The sequence below is a fragment of the Rattus norvegicus genome, chromosome X (assembly GCF_036323735.1).
Source record: "Rattus norvegicus strain BN/NHsdMcwi chromosome X, GRCr8, whole genome shotgun sequence".
NCBI lineage: Eukaryota > Metazoa > Chordata > Mammalia > Rodentia > Muridae > Rattus > Rattus norvegicus.
In genome coordinates this window covers 76,261,345-76,284,232 of record NC_086039.1, presented here as the reverse complement: position 1 = coordinate 76,284,232, position 22,888 = coordinate 76,261,345, and the positions used below count along the sequence as shown (strand labels likewise).

The 22,888-nt window shown below is 37.8% G+C and overlaps 1 protein-coding gene and 1 pseudogene across 5 annotated transcripts in view; one reads left to right on the top strand and one right to left on the bottom strand.

Moving 5' to 3' along the window:
• Positions 1-4,236: 4,236 nt before the first annotated feature.
• P2ry10 (P2Y receptor family member 10) overlaps positions 4,237-22,888 on the bottom strand; it is a 95,933-nt gene continuing 77,281 nt past the window's right edge. For 3 of the 5 annotated variants that reach the window (XM_063280020.1, XM_039099736.2, XM_063280021.1), the window contains 2 exons: positions 18,421-18,517; positions 4,237-6,930 (listed from right to left, as the gene is read on the bottom strand). In XM_063280020.1, the coding sequence (XP_063136090.1) occupies positions 5,895-6,930; positions 18,421-18,517 (1,133 nt within the window). In that variant the 3' untranslated portion in view covers positions 4,237-5,894. Of the gene's footprint in view, positions 6,931-18,120; positions 18,351-18,420; positions 18,518-22,888 lie in introns of those variants that run through there. The other 2 variants (NM_001177682.1, XM_039099737.2) reach the window with 2 other exon arrangements.
• Positions 8,989-9,082, top strand: LOC120099416 (U6 spliceosomal RNA; annotated as a pseudogene).

Here is a 22,888-nt window from a genome sequence, read left to right as displayed (position 1 = left end):
CTTGTAAAGTATGGTACAATGACATTTTCATTTTTAACATAATAATTTTTAAAATTTAAAGTGACAAATTATTATTTTATATATTTTATATTTTTTAATTTTTAGCGATTCCTTGTGAGTTTTACATCACAGAGCCAGTGCTGCTCATATCTGCCCTTCAACTTTGCTACCTACCCTCCCCAAATATAAAACACACACACAAACAAAACACCAAAGCATAGAAAATATCTCATCGACCCTTTCATCAAAGCAAATACCATATATCTAAACACACCGGAAAAGCAAGATTTGGATTTAAAATCACATCTCATGATGATGATAGAGGACTTTAAGAAGGACATAAATAACTCCCTTAAAGAAATACAGGACAACACAGGTAAATAAGTAGAAGCCCTAAGCGAAAACATAAAAATCCCTTAAAGAATTAGATGAAAACACAACCAAACAGGTGAAAGAATTGAACAAAACCATCCAGGATCTCAAAATAGAAATAGAAACAATAAAGAAACCACAAAGGGAGACAACTTGGGAGATATAAAACATAGGAAAGAGATCAGGAGTCATAGACAGAGGCATCAACAACAGAATAAAAGAGACAGAAGAGAGAATGACAGGGGCAGAAGATACCATAGAAAACATTGACACAACCATCAAAGAAAATGTCAAACAGAAAAAGCTTCTAACCCAAAACATCCAGGAAATCCATCTTGGAGAACCACTAAAAAGTCCCAGACACCAGGGATGCAAAAGGGTCCCACGATCCAATGGTGATGACATTAGTCGAAATACCCAATAGTGGGGAGACAGAACCTTGAGAGACCTCCTCCAGTAGATAGACATGTCCCCCAGTGGAGTGATGGGGCTACCCACCCATCTCAAAGTTTATAACCCAGAAATGTCCCTGTCTAAAGGTAATTCAGGGACAATATTGGAGCAGAGACTGAAGCAAAGGCTATCCAGGAACTGCCCTACTATGCTACCCATTACATATGCAGACACCAAACCCCAACATTGTTGCTGATGTCAAGATATTCTTGCAGGCAGGAGCTGGGTATGTCTGTTCTCTGAGAGGCTTTTCCAGCACTGGACTAAGACAGATGCAGATACTTACAGCCAACCATTGGACCGAGCCCAGGAAACTGAATGGCAGAGTTAAGGGAAGGGCTGAAGGAGCCGAAGGGGATTGCAACCCCATAAGAAGAACAACAGTATCAACTAACTTGACCCCTCAGAATTCCCAGGGACTAAACCACCAACCAAGACTTTATTTGGGCAGATCCATGGCTCCAGCTGATTATGTAGTAGAGAATGGCCTTATCTGGCATCATTGGTCCTGTGTGTGCCTCAGAGAAGGAGGATGCTAGAAGGGTTAGGCAGAAGTGGGTGGGTGGGAGAACACCCTCTTAGAGGCAAAGGGGAGGGGAAATGATGTGGGAGGTTCAATGAGGAGAGACCAGGAATGGGGATAATATTTGAAATGTAAACAAATAAAATGATTAATAAAAACTATTGTTGAAAAGATAAAAATTACTTTTGAAATAAAAAAAAAGTTTGGTAGGCATGGTGGACACCTTTTATCCCAGTGGTCATAATGCAGAAGCAAGTGGATCTCTGTGAGCTAAAGACCAACATATTGTATATTGTGAAAGCCTGCAAGCTACAGAGAGCTACATAATGAAATTGTGCCTTCACAAACAAATGAGCATGTCCTATAAAAAAGTCAGTTATAATTAGGTGTGTTTTAGAAGTACATTGATTAAAGAGGTCATCTCTAAACTCCAAATTCCAGAACTAAAAACTGAAGCCCTATTGTTTATTATATATTCTTTCTGTGAGATTCCATTGATGCTTTTTTTCAGTTAGAATACAAAAAATGGGTTTCGTTGTGACTAGCAGCATTTGCTCTAACTTAAGTATAATAGTGTCTTTTGGGCTTCTGCTCTAGAAAGTGGGAGTAATTATGGTACGTACATTATGGAATTAAAAAAATAATAATAGTAATAATAATAAGTGTGAAAATCCATATAAAACTCCTATGTCTTAAACTGAGTAAACGATTGTTATTTCTTTTATATCTCTCTGATTATTCAAATATACATTTGTGACATTGCCGACAGAAGCTGTGTCTCAAAATGAAATGAGTAAAAAAATGATATATATTTACTCCACAGTTTGTCTTCTGGTCATTGTTTATGCTTCCATGATTTTTATTCTTAGCCTTGCGTCAGTCCACCACCAACACTGCACATGCAATGCCTGGCATTTGAGGCCCTCTTATTCTAAACCTCTATTACTTTATTATTTACTCCTTTCTAAATTCCTAAACAACTATAATGTTGACTGCTAGTTACTTTTTCCATCATTGGGACAGGAGGACATTGACAAAACTGATGTTCTTAAATAGTGGATAGGAAAATATATTTGGATGATTTGGATGCTTTTCCAGCATTTTCTACTTTATAGAGAAGAGTAAACAACATTTCAAACAAGTAAAATACATTTCTCCTAAAGAAAAGTAAATAACATATCTAATCATGCAGAATCTACATTTAAATATATGTAATTGTTATGAGTTGCAGTACTCTTTACAGTTTTTTAAACTATCAGAAGTAGTCAGTGTTATAAAATTCTATATGATTTATAAGTAGATTTTAACATTTATATTTTTTACATAGAGTTTAGGATGTTGTAGGGCAGTTACACTTAGAATTGACATTTTGAAGACCCAGTTTAAGGCTGTATGGTTAGCAGTCCCCTTTTTCTGACCTCATATCTCTGTGATAAACATAATCATAGCTGTCATAGTACTATCCATTGTAATGCCTTAAAATAATTTTGCTAGTTTCTCTTTGCTTAAATATGGTACGTTAAATAGAAGAACTACTAACTGTAACCATCTTCTTTTGCATTTCAGGATCCTCATATAAAATAATCTCATTATTTCAACCATCAACTTCCTCTTTGGATTATGTAAGGCTTCTCAGCCTTTAAAATCCCAAACCAAACATTGTTTGCTTAGACATTGTCATTTTTCTCTATGATAACATTAGAAATTCACAACTGCAAAAAGTCCAAATATTCTTTTTAAATGAGGGCCAAAATGGAAGGTATGTACTCTATTTTTTGTTTCATTTTCTTGGATATTTTCTTTATTTACATTTCAAATGGTATCCCTTTTCCAAGTTTCCCCTCCAAACACTCCCATTACATTCCCCACCCCCTGCCTCCGTGAGGGTGTTCCACTCCCTCCTACCTACTCCTTCCCACCTGCTCCCTCCCTCCTCCCTGCCCTGGCATTCCCCTACACTGGGGCATCCAGCCTTCAGAGGACCAAGGGCCTCTCCTCCCATTGATGCCTGACAAGGCTCATTCTCTGCTAAATATGCAGCTGGAGCCATGGGTCTGTCCATGCGTACTCTTTGGTCCGTGGTTTTGCCCCTGGAAGCTCTGGGGAGTCTGGTTGGTTGATATTGTTGTTCTTCCTATGGGCTTGCAAACCCCTTCAGCTCTTTCAATCTTTTCTCTAATGCCTCCATTGGGGTCCCCATGCTCAGTCCAATGGTTAGCTGCTCTGTATTTGTCAGGTTCTGGCAGAGCCTCTCAGGAGACAGCTATTTCAGGCTCCTGTCAGCATATACTTCTTGGCATTCTCAACAGTGTCTGGGTTTGGTGACTATATGGGATGCATCTCCAGGTGGGGCAGTCTCTGGATGGCCTTTCCTTCAGTCTCTGTTCCATATTTTTTCTCCATATTTCCTCCTGTGATTATTTTGTTCCCCCATCTGAGAACAGGGTCCCCATTGGAGGAGTTAGAGAAAGAATTGAAGGGACTGAAGGGGCTTCCAACCTCATAAGAACAACAGTACCAACCAACTAGAGCTCTTGGGGACTGAATCACTACCCAAATATTACACATGGTCAGTCCCATGGCTCCAGCTACATATGTAGCAGAGCATGGCCTTGTTGGACACCAATGGAAGGGGAAGCTCTTGGTCCTGCCAAGGCTGGACACCCCAGTGTAAGGCGAATGTCGGGGAGCAGAAAGGGGGGTGAATGGGGAGGGGAGCACCCTTATAGAAGAAGGGTAGGGGGATGGTATAGGGGGTTCATGTCCAAGAAACCAGGAAAGGGTAAATAAATATCCAATTAAAATGTCCAATAAATATATCTGATAAAAATATCCAGGTAAATGTAAATAATATCCAATTAAAAAAGGACTGAAGCATTCACACCAAGTGAATTTTTTAAAAAAACCTTCTCTTTAGAGTGATATGCTCTGTACAATTATTGTGATAATGTTACCAGTAATTCCAAACACATTAACAACTCTCTTAAAGCAGTGCTTACAGATTCAAGTTAATAAATCACACATAGCTCCAATTAAAAAAGCTTTATTACATTATAATTACAGAACTATCTCATGGTCAAAGAAACCAACAAATGTTCTTTTTAATTCCTCCTTTTGTGGTCCCTTCCTCTTCCTTAGTCTTCACAAATGCATGCCTACCACTTCCTTTTCTTGCCTGCACCCCAAATGTCTACGCTCTGTTAATTTCAGACATAAAATGCCAGTTAATTGTCAACCTGAAAAGCTAAGGGGTCTGTTGTATTTGTATGATCTATATGAACACTTAAAATATTATCTGTAACTTTAAGAAAAAAATAAGTTCACATATTTCTCTCATATTTATTCACAATGTGATAATATTTCTCTGGTTCTAGTGCAATTGTGTGAGTTCTGATATCAGAAAACCCTTGAGATTTTATTTAGTTACATATACTATAAGTATTTTTAATGGAGAATTTTTAAGTGGAAACCTACATTTTCTAAAATGTGGCTCAGTTTCATAGCTTTCTATTTTATGAGATTTGCATGGCTTATATTAAGCCATAAAATTGACTTTGAAATAATGAACTACTAAGTTTCTTCTCATCAAGACTATACAGATGATTACACTAATAGGACAATATATTTATCATAGAATACGCTAACCAGTATCATGCTAATCCTCAACATATGGATTTATTGATGAGCCCAAGAACATTGTGTTAAAATTATCCATACCTACTATGCTTATCTTCAGTTTGCATCTTCAGCATTAAACTCAAACTTGGTATTGACTTAATTAATATAAAAATATAAGCAGAGGCAATAATATAAACATATGCCATGTATACTTAACTGTTAATCCTGAGGCATGTTGTTTAACCTCTCGGCTGTTACATTTATTCATTTGTATTTGTAATTTCCACATTTATTGTCACTTGTATTGAAAAAGTAAGATGAGATGTTCTTTGTAAAAATACATAGCAAACTCCCAACCTAGAAAATAATAAACATCTATAAACATCCAATGAGTGCATTTTCATGCGCTGCATTCAGTAGCAAGAATGCAGTGCTAAAATTCATTCACACATTTTTGTAACCTTTGTGTCACTTTGTCCCTGTTTAATGTTTTAGAAAGACCTGAAATCTTTTATTCATTCAGAAATAAAATTATTCCATGGTGGACATTTACTTTTTTGTAAAGATTAATATATATCTGGCAACTCAGTACTATTCTATTTACAGAAGACAAATGTAAATACATGCATTCAATTTATATTTGGATGGAAACATCTGTTAAAAACTTGATCTTGATCTGAGACTTGTAACTAATAGAATGTCATAAATTGTAAGTTGGAAGCACATGGATCTTATTTTTATTTTTACTCCCACATTTTTTTCACATTATGCTTCCTTCATCTGTGGAGACCACAACTATCACACAAGAAAGCTTTTTCTTCTATTTCCAAGGTTCAGTTAAAGAAATAATTTGCCTGGCAATTCCTGCCTTTGGACGAGGCCACAGAACATTAGGTAAAGAGAATCCTAACTGAAGAATTATCTGGTTTTAGCTAACCATGGATGAACCACTTTCCCTGCTCATGAGACGAGAACGAGTAACAGAGCTCCCATGGCGAGATAGTTGGTCACGAAACTCTGAAGCCATGAAATAATACAGAATCGGGTCCAAAAGACAACAGAGACTTGCAAGGCACAGTGAAAAAGGATGGAAATACATGGCACTTTTCACAATGGGACAACTGGTAATGATGTTTTCCTTTACCATGGTGTAAAAAATGAAGTTAATGTGATAAGGAGTGAAGCAGATGACGAAGACTGCAGCACACATGAAAACCATCCGCAATGCTTTTTTCCTCTCACTAATCCCTTGAAAAGCAATCGGTGGGTGTTTCAAGGATACAGTTGTTTTCCAGGTACAACATGCGATTGTGAGCACTGGAATCACAAATCCAGCAAGTTCAGCAATTGTAATCATGGTGACCAGAACCAATGGATCCATCTGTTTGTACCCAAGATCAGCAAAGCATGAGTCTGTGTTATTAGCTAAGCCAGCACTTCTCATGATGGGAAATGGCAAACAGGCAGTCCCCACAATGATCCAGACAGCAGCACTGATGCCTACGTCGTACCTCCGCTTCCAGTTTCTGGCTCTGAATGGCTTGAGAAGAAAGAGGCACCTCTGAAGGCTAATGCAGGTCAAGAAAAAAATGCTGGCATACATGTTGAGATATTTCAGATAGAAGCACAGCAGGCAAAGGGCCCTCTGGAATGGCCAGTGACGATTGATATAATAGTAAATCCGAAGAGGTAAGGACAGGATATGAGCAAGGTCTGCCACTGAGAGGTTGATCATGAAAATGATGGCTTTATTCTTCTTGCTGATGAAGCGAAACAGAACCCACAGGGCTGCACTGTTAGCCAGGAGACCCGGGATGAATATGAAAATGTAGGTGGTTGCATACAGAGAGTTCTGAAATGTCACATTAATGGCATTGCAATTACTCTCAACAGTGCTGGTGCTATTGCTGCCCATCTTGAATATCTCAGTATGTTCATCAAGAAAAACTGTGGAATTATGGTTCCTGCCAAAAACAAAAACAAAACAAAAAAACACAAAGTTAAAAAATACAATGGTTAATACTTTAGTGAATATCTAGGGCTCTCTTTTACACTGAGATATAGAATATAGCATTTAGAGATAACACACAGATCAACAAGAAGAGGCGCACAGAAGATGTATTTCTGACCCAACTTTGCACAGTAAATAAGTTAATAAATGACTGAAATATGTCCTGGCATATTTCTTGTATTCTTCTTTTCACAGCAAAAACATTGTGGCATTTAAATATATTCCTCAAACTTGCTTGTCCAGCATTAGAAAATGCCTTGAGTTTGCATTGCCATGGATCTGGCTGACTTGGGGAATGTGGGAATATGACCTTTTCACTATTTTATCATAATACCTCACTACTCAAGTCATTTTGTTCTATCTCCCTGGGCTTCTGTCCCATTCTTGGCTTACATGAAATACTTCAATAATGTACAATTTCACACACTGAACTATAAACACTTTCTTCTTGTAATTTTGGAAGTATACTGCTCAGGTCTCCCTGTCTGAAGAACCCCACACCATTATACGTTAGTCTGTATACATATAAATATAAAATTTAAATGAAATTTTCCTATCCAGCCTGACAATTTTCCCCCCAAGAAGCAAATACTATCTAGCAAAACCCCAATGCCAGGCATGAGAAGCCTCTTTTGAGTTTTTGCTTAGGGATATTCAAGAGACTCCCAAACATTATAGGCTATTGTTTTTTCCCTTGCCTAACAAAGGTGGAAGGTAAGTCCATATTGCTGAAGACACCATGCACCTTGGACACAGGACCCAGAGAACATGAGCTGTATCTGAAAGCCTCCTCCTTGAAAACTAGCATTCATGGTACCAGAAGAAACCATGCAAGCTTCAAAAGGAAGAGAGCAACTGATAGATATGATACCTATGAATCACATAAACAACCAAAATGATGTAATAATCCCAAGGGTATGATCAATACTGGCATGCAGACCTTGGTATTAATTTGGACATAAGACCCACCCAGAGGGAAATCATGCATGGTACTGGAAACCAGTCAACTAACCCAGGATAGTGAAGCCATAGATTCTGGAGGAGAAACTACAGCTGACCTTTTGCTAAGCCAATATCATCCCTAACAACATTTTAAATACTTGCCCTGCCTACAGATAAGTGTATTCCTCACCCCTCATCAAGGAAAGCTCTTTTTGCAATAAAGAGACCATTAAAGAAAACACAACCAGCAAAAATGCAGAGTTGTGAACCCCCACTTCAGTCCAACTCTTTCATCTAAGGCTCGAGGATCACTGATTTAAAGGGAGTAGAAAGATTGTCAGAGCCATAGGAACAGGAAGTTTGCTGTGAGGTTGTTTTTCTTAGAAACATCAAAGAGTTTATACCCATGAAGTCTTATCAACATGACTACCTAAACATGAGCAGAACAGGGACAACACGTATAGATATGCAAATGTGGAAGGGGAAAATTCATGAGGCCATAACCCTACATAAACCTAGACCCCCTCACCCATCCCCACCCGAAAAAAAAAAACTTACAGGCAATAATGAGTGGGAGAAATACGTTTTCTTTAGGGAAAACAGACTAATTGGTTATCCAATACCAGTGGTTAATACTGAAAACATACACATACAATTGTCATTATATGGGTTGAGCAAGTTATATTTATATATTTAGGAGCACACAACAACAACAACAATAATAACATCAAAAAGACCATGAATTTTTAGAGACAGTAAGGTGGATACATTAAAGGACTTGGAAGAAGAAAAGGGAAAATTGAAAATTATATATTTATATTATAATCTCAAAAAATGTTTAGCATTTTTTAAAGAATCCTATACTGGTGCAATGTCAGCAATCACAATGAACATTGCCCTAATACCAGTAAAACAGGGCATCCAAACTACTTGAGAACAACTTAAAATTTAATTTTGAATGAATGTTAAAGTAATCATTATAAGAACAAAACTTTTAGACATTTTATATCATATGATGATTTATTGTTTTGTATTATAGTTGTGTATTATATTGAGATAAACATGAACTGCGCTCTCTTCAGCAGCACATATACTAAAATTGGAACGACACAGAGATTAGCATGACCCCTGTGCATGGCTGACACATATTCGTTCATATTTTTCGTGCATATTCGTTCCATGTTTTTTCTCTGATCCTGGTCCATCAGCCCTGGTTCTGGTACCTCTACTCAATCGTGGACTCTACAACCCGCCCCCAACTCGCCAACCACAACCAATAGCAGCCTCCTTTCCCTCGCTCACCTAAACTGGTAGAGCAAACTCAACACACTTCCACTGGGAAGAACTTTCCGTTCAGGTAAACTGATACCTAAATTTCCAAAAATGCACCTCAACAGCGCCCGGTACTGTGGGGGTGGGAGGGAATTCTTTGTGCATATTTGTATAAAAATCACTGACTTTCCTTTTGAGGTTTTTATTTTTTTTAAGAAAAGAAAAGGCAATTCAGTAGATTTAGAGCTTTGAACTTTCTTTTGTTTTGAAGGTTCACTCTCCTCAGTTTTATCTGAGAAAAAGAATGTAGAAAGACGTTGGGAGATTTTAAATACAAGAAAATTTTTCAAAAGGTGAAGTGTCATTGTATTTTAAAAGTCTGTTTATATATGAATGAATATATATCATATTCTAAATGTTATTCCATCATGTTATACACAATTTTATAAATAAATGTTTTAAATGCTCAAAAAAAAAGAAAAGAAAAGAAAAGAAACTAATCTTTATGGCTTCTCAAGTTCTATACAGAGTTGTAGAAGACAATGGGAAGTAGCAACAGACTTATCTTATTTTAAACACCTTATAAACTCTCAGATTAGGAAAGCCCTTTGAAAATCACCTATTGAGCCTATACATAATACAGGGAAAAGAAGCTAGGACTAAAGAGAGATTGGTAAATTAAAGAGCTGAGGATTCAAGTGGGAGGCGTTTCAATCGCTAATATTCTTCTCTATCTTCATTTTCCTCGTCACAACAATTTACACAAGCATCCCTTTAATGAGATTTAAGGGATAATTATTTTATTCAAAACTTCAAGGGGAAGAAAAAATAAGGATGGAAGGAAGGAGGGAAGGAAGGAAGGAGGGAAGGAAAGAAGGAAGGAAGGAAGGAGGGAAGGAAGGAAGGAAGGAAGGAAGGAAGGAGGGAAGGAAGAAGGAAGAAAGGAAGGAAGGAAGGAAGGAAGGAGGAAGGAAGGAAGGAAGGGAGGGAGGAAGAAGGAAGAGAGGAAGGAAGGAAGGAGGAAGGAAGGAAGGAAGGAAGGAGGGAAGGAAGGAGGAAGGAGGAAGGAAGGAAGGAAACAAGTGTGCCGTGAAGTTGTTTCTGATCCTAAGTGGTGTCTTACGTTTTCCCTGTTGAGTGTATTTACTGCAGTGTTGTAGATTTACGTTCTCTTTCTTTGTGGATGAATGGCATCTGATACCATTTGCATTCCCACTGCAATACACAGAGCTGGAAAAAACATAACAGAACCCCAGTAACAATTTCACAGACATAAAAGAACCCAAGTACTTTCACTTTCCCACTCTTGTCTCACAGATGTAAATCTACTTGACCTATCATTGGTGATATGTCATAAAGAGTAATGTAGTCATTCTGTGTATTTATGGAGGACTTCAAATAGAGAGGAACTCAAAGGTAGAAGTGAAGGAATGATATTTTAACCAGGAAGATTATAGACCAGAATCAGAAAAAGAAGCATTCATATGTTTTATCATTTAATTGGAAGTTTGATTACAACTTCAGAGGGTTGGTACATGCTCATCCTAGTGGGAAGTAACAGACATGGAGTGGAAGCAGTGTCTGAGAGCCTTATATCCTGATCTATAGGCAGCAGGCAGAGAGGGAGAGAGACAGAGACAGAGAGACAGAGAGACCGAGAGACAGAGAGACAGAGAGACAGACACAGATACTGGGCCTGGCATGAGCTTTTGAAATCTCAGTGCTCAATCCCAGTGACATACCACCTCCAACAAGGTCATGTCTACTTCAACATACCTCCTCATCCTTCTCAAAACCTTCCAGTCTCGGTGACTAAAGAGGTGTCATTCAAACCACCAATGAGGTAAAAACAAACAAAGCATCCCCTTTGGTAGGGTTGTTCCAAGGTATTTTGTCATAAGGTATTTTGTAACTTGCCTCACTGCAACTCGATGTGACTTTAAAATATAGCTAGCTTAACCACCATTTTCACAGCTTCAATAGAACCCCTGGTTGGTTTATATATCAAATCCTATGTCCTCAGCTTGTGCTCCTCTGGAAATGTTAGGAGGTAAGGCCTAACTTAATGAGGTGGGTCACTGGGGATGAACTCTGTCTGTTTTCCATCCACCCTGGTAAAAGCTCTCTGCCATGGTGAACTGAGTAAAAATTAATCCTTACCAACACTCATGTTGATTTAGATGCTGATCATTACTTCTGTTGTTACTTGTTACCTATGCAGAGGCTCCCAGAGAGCAAAGGGTGCTACAGGCACACTACAATTTCAAGAACTAAGAACACCTTGAGCCCAATCGAGTCCCACTTCCACTTTTTCTCTTCACAAACAGGACTGTTTGCTGGGTTTTTTTTCTTTACTGGTGCAGACAGTTTCATTTGCTAACAGAGCATGTGATAATAACACATCTGAGTTAAACAGCAGAGCTCAGTTTAGTCAAAACAGAAAGCACAAGACCTATTTGCACCTTTTTTTTTATTATGGGGTTGTGTGCCTCTGAATCTGTCACATATACAACTCAGAAATTCACAATTAGTCACAAATTTAGATTCTCATGACCTGGTTACCAAAACTCTTCTCCAAACAGAAGAGGAAATAGTAAGAGGTTTCACTCATCTCCTGGGTAAAAATTAAGTGTAAAATCCCCATACTGGGGAGAGATGGGGAATTTATTCTTGGTTCAACAGAAATATAATGCCTTGGAACAGGAACACCTCACTTGCTCTAAAGAATTTGTGTCATCCTGAAATTTAAAATATAAAAGCCATCTAAAAAATCTACTAGGCAAAAATATCCAGCATATTCCCTCATTTTCTGTTTGGGTACTGTTCTCTGTCACTGCTCTTTCTCTAGCTTTGTCTGTGCTACTCTAGCCCAGCCTTCTGTCTAGACTTTTCCCATGCTCTGTTTCTGTGTAGCTTCCCTTTACTTCCATTACCAACAGTGCTCTCCTTTAACCTAGATATATTTTTGGTTCCTGTCTCACGAAGAGATGTGAAATTCATGATTCATTCCTGAGTGTGTGCTTCCCTTTTCTGCATCCCTCTATTTAGAATACCCTCATTCCATGTCTTTATACATCGAGCTACATTAAGTCTTGGTTTGGAGGTCAGAGAAGCTTCACCATTTGAACTTTCAAATGAATCCTCTTTGTCATTACATGTTCTTTACGCTTAATCTCCATAGCATCAGCATTTGAAATGTACAGGCCCACTTAATCTTTTGTCCAACCCAATGTTTATCTTGTTATTAACTTCATCAGTGCCATAAAAGAGTGCTTTATCAAACACCATGTGGCTATTAAGCCTTCAAAGAAATGTTGTGTGTAAGTGGTTCAAAGCTCTAATCTCAAGGCATTTTGCAAAAATAAAAATCCTGAGGTTATGAGGTTATCAACGAGTACACTTTAGTTACCTGCTGCTTCCCTAAAAAAAAAATCTGTCTTCTCATTTGGATTATTAGACTCCCCAGAATGTACTCTTTAATGCTTAGGAAAGTCAGGCCTGTTGAGGCTTAAAAATATAGTCCTTGGAATAAGATTCTCATGGCTTTTTATACTCTAAAAAATGTTCATTGCACATTATAAAAGTATCACAGAGATACCTGCTTCATTTTATTAGCAAATGTGTTCTTATCTGCTGTTGGGACTCAGAATGTTAATGTAAAGACTGAGTCTGTACATGTCAAAGCTCTTCACACTTAGAAAACAAGTTTAAAAAGGAAATGACTCTGTGAATTTACCTTTTCCCCCATGGACTTTTGAGGCAGAATCCAATCCTATGACTCCAGGGGTGAATTTCGTGAAAAACACCAAATATCCACAAATATTATCCCTCTGAACCTCACTAGAGGAATCTTTTAGAGAAATCCCACAAAAAATCTGAAAAATATCTGTAAAAATCAATATGCCATATGAACTTAAGTGAAGGGCACGGGTGATAAGGAATCTTTACACCTTTGAGGAAAGTAGAACAAATACCATAGGTTGTGGTAACAAGACGATGTATTCAAGAAAACATTAATGTCTTGTCAAGGCCACAGGATTATTTTATGTTAGTACTCAAACCAACAGTCTGGTAAGTAGGCCTCTTACTGCTTTTTGTACCATGTTCTCCTGCTTCTATGAAAGTATCGGATATACAGTATCTCAACTGAGTGAAGATGGCAGTTGAGTTGAGATGTTTCTACTCTCAAATTGGTCTCTATAGGGACAGGGTTAGAGAGGAAAATTGAGGTTGTGTCTGTGGAAAAAAAATAAAGTCAAGCCCAGTTTGCCTGAGTTGTTGACTACTCTATTTATACAGTAGCAATCTTTCAAACCTGAAATTTAGTCGAACTTTTGCAATAAAGGCTTCCACAGCATGCCTGTATGAACTAATTGTTATTAATGACATTCATCTGGAACATTATTTGAAATTTAATCTAGGAAACATATATTTTATGTGTATATGACATATGCTAATTACTGAGGATAGGTGAGTCGAATAACAAATTCTGGAGAAGAATTTACTTGGCCGATATTCTTAAGAAGTTTGCATCAGTGGACTGAAGAGATGGCTGAACAGTTAAGAGCACTTGTTATTGCAGACATCCTGAGTTTGATTCTCAGCACCCACATGTAGGCTATCATACATTACTTCAGTTCGAGGAGATCTAATGCCCTCTTCTGACCTGCACATGCACATGTGCATGCGATATATAGATACACAGGCACATAAGATTGAAAATAATAATAATAAATATTTTAAAAAGAACTTTGTAGACATATGTGAGAGAACATAACAGTAATTCAACATAATTTATACATCTTAAAAATGTGCCATGAACGATGCACTAAAGATATTTCTGTAGAAACAGAAAGAAGGTTTGTATAGAAAAGGTCAAAAATTGAAACTTGAAGGAAAGGAATTTCAACAATCCGTTTTGAGGGTAAGCAGAATATAGTAGAAGAAACATTCAAAATTCCCATGGTATTAAAATGGGATGACAGTCAGTCTACCAAAGCTGGTGAATAGGATTAGATTATAAACGTATGGACTAAGTAAGAGAAGCTAGTTTAAAGGAAAGATGATTAAGGCAGATGGTGCCATACCATAAAAGGTTTTGAAGGCATTTGGGGAAAGATAGAATCTTTCAAAAAAAAATACGGATAAGAATTCTAATGGAACTATACTTGAAATTCGGAGTGATCCCTCTAGCAACATGGTGGAAATTAGTGTTAACAGACAGCATGGGAAGTCCAAGCCACTTTGGTATAGGTACGTTGTTCAACAGTTCAGACTTGCCAGAGATGGGCAGAGCATGCTATATTCAGTACACAGACCACAGAAGACTAAGTAAACAACGAAACTGTTCCTCCACCTGCTACTAAAGCAGTTGGAGTAATAAAGAATAAGCTTGAAACTTGGTAAGATGTGAAACTTATAATTTTAAGGACAAGTCGGATAAGACACTGGATAGGCTATGAAAGTCAAAGAAAATTTTATTATAAAACATTATAAAATTTACCTCTTTCTTATGCTGGTATCTTTGAAATTTGCACTCTCTGTCAAGATTTGTCAAGAGTCATCAAATTCTGTCTTTTCTGTGAACATTTCTTTCCAACGTCAACACTAAATTCCACTCTAAAATGTACCATGGTGGCTAGCCCAAGACATACCAAATGTGTATATACTCTCCATGATAAAATCCTTTCTGTCAGAGGTCAATAGTTTCCTCCTGTCTCAAGGGGCCACTTCAGCCTTTATTTTTCTCCATCATTGGGGAACTGTAATTTGGCTCTCCTCTTCTTCCAAGTCTAACTGTATTTGTAGATTTTGCTAATTTACATTAGGATTGTATATCTTAGGACAGTATATGTAGTTTATCCTGTCGAACAAAGTCTAGACAGGGAGTAGAAACTTATGTAAGCTAGAGTATATATATAGTGTAGGCATATGTTAGCAAACACTTAAGAAATTCTGTCACATGAGCTACTTTCCCAGTAAAAGCCCTAATCTTTCACTCTTCTTGAGATAAATGAGGTTAAACTCCAAGAAATCAGGACGTAAAAGCCTATAATTTCAGTTTTCTATTTCCAGTAGCAATCTTACATGCTTAAGTAGAATTTCATCATTTAGCACTATATTTTTGTAGAAACAAGTTTTGTTTCAAAATAAGTGTTTATATCAGGCTTTTGAGTCTGATTCACTAATGCTGAGGCCAAGGTTTTAATAGGTACCAAAAGGCAGCTCCCCTCCCTAAATAACTAACTATATTAATATTCAGTTTTCGCAGAGACAACTCAGCATGTCTATATAATTATGGTATGAGATTTGTCCTTAACTCATAGTAAAATACTAAATATAAGTCCATGTGTTTCCTAAAGTTACCCAATGCTATTTTTATGTATATCAATAATTTCTGTAGGAATTGGGAATTTTATTATTATACCTTTAACAGATCAGGAAATTGACTCTCAGCAGGATTAATTTTATTTTCCCAAGTCTGAAAGGTATTGCAATTTGACTTGTAGTAAAATTTCTTCATAAAACTAGAGAAAGCTGAAACTCCATTTCTAAGCAAGGTTTTACATGGAAAAATGTTTTAAGACACCATTTCCATGGAATAGACTCTCCTTAACCCTGCCCTTCGTGGGTGTAGCACTAGCACTTTATTCTTTGCACCATGCATATATGACAAATGACTCCCCACCAGGTTGCAGAGCAGTCCCACCAGGTGTCAAGGTAGTGCCACATCAAAATCAGGGATTTTTATGAAGTTTTGCCTATGGGCTCAAATTGCAGTGGATGGCAGATAGAAAATTTGGTACAGCCTTAATTTTGGCTTTGATAGAAGGAGTGTTGAGTTAAATAAGACTTGGAGGATAGGGAAAACTGAAAACAGTAGAATACTACACTCTTTTTAATACTATAGTTGGATCAAAGAAACTAGAAACTAGAGTCTACTAGTCAAATACCAATTCTCTACATTGCTACGATAAACCCATTTTTCTTTTCTTTATTATTAAAATAAGACAACTGAACTCAATGGTCTTTAACTCTGTTCTAGCTCTAACTTTCCTTGTCTGTTATGAGCACACCCCTGATACTACTGCCACTGCCGGATCCTGATGCAGCCATTACCCCTGATGGGCACATATACTTAGAACATTATAGATATGTGTATGTAATTATTAAAAATCATTGTTGAATGATAATTACAAATGATAGTATTAGTGAATATTGTCTAAATGAAACTTGAGGATACTAGCACTCAAATAAGTAATCCCATTTCCCTGAAACTAGTAAGCAATGAGCTCAGTATGGAAAGTCAGTTCTGGGATTAAGCTCTATTCATTCCCTAAGTACAAGCTCTATGACTCTTTACCCTCTCAGCTCTCCTTCTCTTGTCATTAAGAAACTAGCACAATTTAGCAAACACAAATATCAAAATTATTATTTTCATTGATAGTAGGGGTAGCCTGTGGGCTTGTTGTCTTAGAAAAATTGAAAAGGAGAAAGAACTAAAGAGGTGGAAAAAAGCAAAATCACCATTCTAATAAAACTACTGAGAGCACACAGGTCCACATTCTTCTTGATGATGGCATACACTATAGTTACAAAGTACCAATGCAATGGGTAGGTTGTTCTGTGCCCAGGATTTGGTTTCTTATAACAGCAACCATACATAGATTTTTTTGTTTGTTTGTTTCTTGAAGGGACCAATGGCTCTAAAATCCTGATCTGAGCCTCAAGTAAACTTTTTGCATAATTTAATTAAAATACACTGCCCTGATAGTGGAAAATTGCCCATAATATGGTTTCACAGTAAATATCTCAATGTTCTGTTAGAACCATGACACAGGCTTTATAGGATGCAAAATCGCTTATCTCAAACAGAGCCAACAGTATCACCCCCAAAGTTCCCCCCAAACTGTGCTCATTCACTTGGAGTTCTTTGCTCTTCCACTACTTGGATTTAGTAGTTCATATAATTCGAACTGAGCAACTTTCTCAATTAGGCCCTAAAAAGAACTGTATTTGACCAAAGAAGGGACTGGATTCAGCAAGAACCATTATAAAAAGCAACTGTCCTAAATTTATGACATAATAATCAGTATAGTTTAGACAACTAGAAGCCCTAAGTATATCTGCATATCACCTACCTCGTATCCTGTGCTTTAGTTTTGCAAAGATAAATTCTTTTATTAGTAAATGTAATGATGATTCTCTGCATCTATTTAAACAATCAAAACAAAAATATTCCCACTTGAAAAGTTCTAAGAATTGAGATTCTCTTCTCCTGTAAAGCAGGGCAAAGTCAGCATCATTGTGTGTAAACTAATTCTGGAATCATCCAAGCATAGTCTGCCATGAGGAACTCCCTAGAGAAGCTGGCTTTGGACTCACTACTGTTAGCTCCACGCTAAAGTGCATTCACTGAAAAGATAAATATTTCAATCTGGACTCTTCTATCTAGAAGTATTGACATTAGAGCAACAATGACTGCTAAAGAATCAAGGAATACCTCTGAAAAAACTCAGTCAGAAGGGTCACAGGTAGTTTTATACTACTTCTGAAAGACAGTTTTCTATAAGGAAAAACAAATGTGTTTTAAAACTCAGTTCCTAGCTGCAATTCTGCCACTAATTACCTTAATGTTCTTAAGTGGCTTCATCTCACTGTCTCAGATGATTTGACTATATCATGGGGGATTTTTACCTGTGTATACCTTTATGCTCCAAAACACACCATTGAACATTCTTCCTTTAAGCTAGAGGAAAATAATATTTGTCTCAATATCTCTGTAAGCTAAGCTTACCATTAAGAGTTTAAACCTAAATTTTTTCATATATAACTAGATAAATTATACACAGCAGAAATTCAAATCCTCTTTTAGTGGCTAAGTATGTCAAATTGTCCCAAATAGGACTAAATACAACCCGGTACTTACCTTTTGTGGCATCCATTATTCCTTTCCAGCTCTACAGAAAGCCCCTTTAGAAAGCAATAAGTTATATCCCATCCCCTACAGTGTATTGTAACAGTGGAGGCTAATCACACTATACTTCACTTTGAACTCTGGCTAGACCCAAAGGCAATCACATTTCTTCCCCCTGTGAGAACCCTGAGAAGCCAGAGACCATTTTATTCAAAACACTGCCTTCACATCTGCCCCTGTCCGGATCTTCCTGTCCCCACCAATCCTCCCAGAACAGAGTCACAAAGTTACAGGTGCTGGGCTAGAACTTACCCTGATGCTGAGCTGGAATAAGGAGTCCTGTATATTTGCAAAGAGATGGGAGTAAAAATGTACAAGTCTGGGCAGCAAGCACATATCCTGCTGATAACTGAAAAAAAAATTAGTGTTGAAAGAGGAAGTAGAGCACATTAATGTCTCACCACAGAAACCTTACTTGCACAGAACGAAGGTAAGTCCCTTGAGCACATGACGTTAGTCAAGTGTGATTTCTTCTCTATTTCGTCTGTGCTGCACAAACAGCTTGATACGTCCTCACCCTCTTAACTGTTTCCCACCTTATTTCCTTCCACCACAACCCAAAATGTTTTCCTTACTATATCCAGTAGTTTTGGGGTCATGATAAGACTTCTAAGCCAAATATAAATAAAATTTACCTAAGAACTGGAAAGCTGCTGCTCTTTGAATTCTGGGAGGCAAAGGCTGAGGAAACGGCAAACTACACATCACAACTAACAGCAGAACTATCTCAGTTTAAACTTTCTACTCAATCTAGATCATCGTCATCTCAATCAGTCCATTTCTAGATTCACATTTTAATGTGTGCTTTTTTTGTGTGTGCATTTATTGTGCCTTTGCTATACTGTAAACTGTACCATACTGAGAGCAGAGGCTCTGTCTAGATTATTTCTGTATTGCAAAGCACTTTCATGAATGCTGTTTAAATGAAAAGTATGGAAATGGGTGAATAAATAAATTCTCCAAGACTGTACATGTAAATAAATGAAAAGCATGATTGATCTCAGATCTGCCTCCAGTGTCATAGGAGTCTTCACAATGATACTTCACAATGTCAATGGAGCCTTCAGAAATATGCAAGAAATTATCACATACTTAGGAACAACACATTCAGCTTAGTTTCAGAAAAATTCTGAGAAACAAGGCTTACAAAGTAGTACAAAGCTCTACAGGCATGTGAAAGAACCACACTTAGAATGTGCAGCCTGCAGCTGCAACGAACTTTCTGGGTAATAACCATAGTAAAGAAGAAAAACATAAATACTTGTGGGTTAGGTCAAAGAGTAGCGTTTTGATTCACAGATAAGACTGATGAAAGAAGGAAATGGAAGACCACGTTTTTGTAGGAGGGCAACCTGGAACTGCAACAGCTCATTTTGCAACGAATGCATCTTCTAAAACCAGAACCGTTAGAGACCTAGGTGGAGCTAGGCCCAGCACTCAGGGATGTCCAATAAAAAGTCATAGGGGCGTTGAGGGATGGAAAAGAAATGGTTTTAGCATTAGAAACTAAGAACGTGGGCTGATTGATGATAGGACCATGACTTGTGAGGACTGGCAGCGAAATAGGGTATTCTTCCAGGCTGAACTATGTAATGAAACAAGCTTGACCTTGCAGTCCTCCTCTTAATTCTGATTGAATAGATTTATCCAGCTCCAATCTGTTGTTAATTTAGTTTTTTGATTTGGCATCCCTACTGAAAAGAGGCTAAGCTGACAGGCCAACACACATCTCAGTCCATTTGGCAGTTCTTTTCTGTACTATAAATTATTAAATTGGCGTCCTGATGCAAATCTGTCCCTTGTGAGTTTGAGCACTGTGAGCCAGTTTTCTAGGGTATTATCCTTCTCTGAAAAAAATATATACTTCCAGACCTGTTGAACTTTGAAGGCAAAGCCTGGGATAGAAGAAGAAAGAAATCCTTTCCTGACAAGTGACCAGTGTCACCACATACCACATTCATTTCACAGATGACTTAGTGTTGTTAGAAGAAAGCTTACGACATACCTCACCTTTCTCCTGTATTCAAGTAGCCTTGCCTATCATCATCTCTAACAAAGGAAGGAACAGATCAGAAGTTAGTGACCCAATTCAGGCAAAAACAATTTAATTTAGGTAAATAATGTAGGTCATCTAGAAGGAACAAATCTGCGAAGAAATAGAAAGAGCTAACTTACCAAGCTCCTAACTAGTTGCTGAGTCCAGCTTATGGTCTGTTTGTCAGTATCCCAGCCATAATAATCTAAATTTAGGGCAGTTGTCCCATCTTAGCCATCAACCTGGACGCTTCCTTTCTTCAGGCTTACTGCATCATATACTGGGAAAAGTTTACAGTTAAAGTTCAAAAGGCCTTAGGTGCTCTAAAAGTAGCATTCAGTAAGTAATAATAGCTATTATTACTAGTATTATTGATTAGCTTCTATTTTATTTTTAAGGGAAACTATCTGTATTAGGATCAGGAAAGTCTCATTTTTTTCTTAAGCAACCAGCATGATTTTATTATTATGTCTATAGATGTTCCTCTTTTCCAAAGTCTACTAAAAACATAGTCAGTTTCAAATCTACAGACAGTGAAAGGGATCATTTTGTAGTATGTCATTTTAGATTAATGATTTTTGTGACTCAATTGTTATGTCTTTGCCTAACATTCTATGTTTTACAGTTATTTGTAGTTTATAGTAATGTGCTATTGTATGGACCTTTTTAAACTAACATCAATATTTCCTTTTTTTTTATTAACATGAGTATTTCTTATATACATTTCGAGTGTTATTCCCTTTCCCAACCGGGCAAACATCTCCCTCCCCCCTCCCCTTCTTTAGGGGTGTTCCCCTCCCCATCCTCCCCCCCTTGCCGCCCTCCCTCCAACAATCTAGTTCACTGGGGGTTCAGTCTTAGCAGGACCCAGGGCTTCCCCTTCCACTGGTGCTCTTACTAGGCCATTCATTGATACCTATGAGGTCAGAGTCCAGGGTCAGTCCATGCATAGTCTTTAGGTACTGGCTGAGTCCCTGGAAGCTCTGGTTGCTTAGCACTGTTGTACATATGGGGTCTCGAGCCCCTTCAAGCTCTTCCAGTTCTTTCTCTGATTCCTTCAACGGGGGTCCTATTCTCAATTCAGTGGTTTGCTGCTGGCATACGCCTCTGTGTTTGCTGTATTCTGGCTGTGTCTCTCAGGAGATATCTACATCCGGCTCCTGTCGGCCTGCACTTCTTTGCTTCATCCATCTTGTCTAATTGGATGACTGTATATGCATGGGCCACATGTGGGGCAGGCTCTGAATGGGTGTTCCTTCTGTGTCTGTTTTAATCTTTGCCTCTCTATTCCCTGCCAAGGGTATTCTTGTTCCCGTTTTAAAGAAGGAGTGAAGCATTCACATTTTGATCATCTGTCTTGAGTTTCATTTGTTCTAGGCATCTAGGGTAATTCAAGCATTTGGGCTAATAGCCACTTATCAATGAGTGCATACCATGTGTGTTTTTCTGTGATTGGGTTACCTCACTCAGGATGATATTTTCCAGTTCCGACCATTTGCCTGCTAATTTCATAAAGGCATTGTTTTTGATAGCTGAGTAATATTCCATTGTGTAGATGTACCATATTTTCTGTATCCATTCCTCTGTTGAAGGGCATCTGGGATCTTTCCAGCTTCTGGCTATTATAAATAAGGCTGCGATGAACATAGTGGAGCACGTGTCTTTTTTATATGTTAGGGCATCTTTTGGGTATATGCCCAAGAGAGGTATAGCTGGATTCTCAGGCAGTTCAATGTCCAATTTTCTGAGGAACCTCCAGACTGATTTCCAGAATGGTTGTACCAGTCTGTAATCCTACCAACAATGGAGGAGTGTTCCTCTTTCTCCGCATCCTCGCTAGTATCTGCTGTCACCTGAGTTTTTGATCTTAGCCATTCTCACTGGTGTGAGGTGAAATCTTAGGGTTGTTTTCATTTGCATTTCCCTTATGACTAAAGATGTTGAACATTTCTTTAGGTGTTTCTCAGCCATTCGGCATTCCTCAGCTGTGAATTATTTGTTTATTCTCTGAACCCCATTTTTTAATAGGGTTATTTGTCTCCCTGCGGTCTAACTTCTTGAGTTCTTTGTATATTTTGGATATAAGGCCTCTATCTGTTGTAGGATTGGTAAAGATCTTTCCCAATCTGTTGGTTGCCGTTTTGTCCTAACCACAGTGTCCTTTGCCTTACAGAAGCTTTGCAGTTTTATGAGATCCCATTTGTCGATTCTTGATCTTAGAGCATAAGCCATTGGTGTTTTGTTCAGGAAATTTTTTCCAGTGCCCATGTGTTCCAGATGCTTCCCTAGCTTTTCTTCTATTAGTTTGAGTGTGTCTGGTTTGATGTGGAGGTCCTTGATCCACTTGGACTTAATCTTTGTACAGGGTGATAAGCATGGATCAATCTGCATTCTTCTACATGTTGACCTCCAGTTGAACCAGCACCATTTGCTGAAAATGCTCTTTTTTCCATTTGATGGTTTTGGCTCCTTTGTCAAAAATCAAGTGCCCATAGGTGTGTGGGTTCATTTCTGGGTCTTCAATTCTGTTCCATTGGTCTATCTGTCTGTCTCTGTACCAATACCACGCAGTTTTTATCACTGTTGCTTTGTAATACTGCTTGAGTTCAGGGATAGTGATTCCCCCTGAAGTCCTTTTTTTTTTAATTTAGAGAATACTTTATTAGTTTTTGTAATCAAACCCAC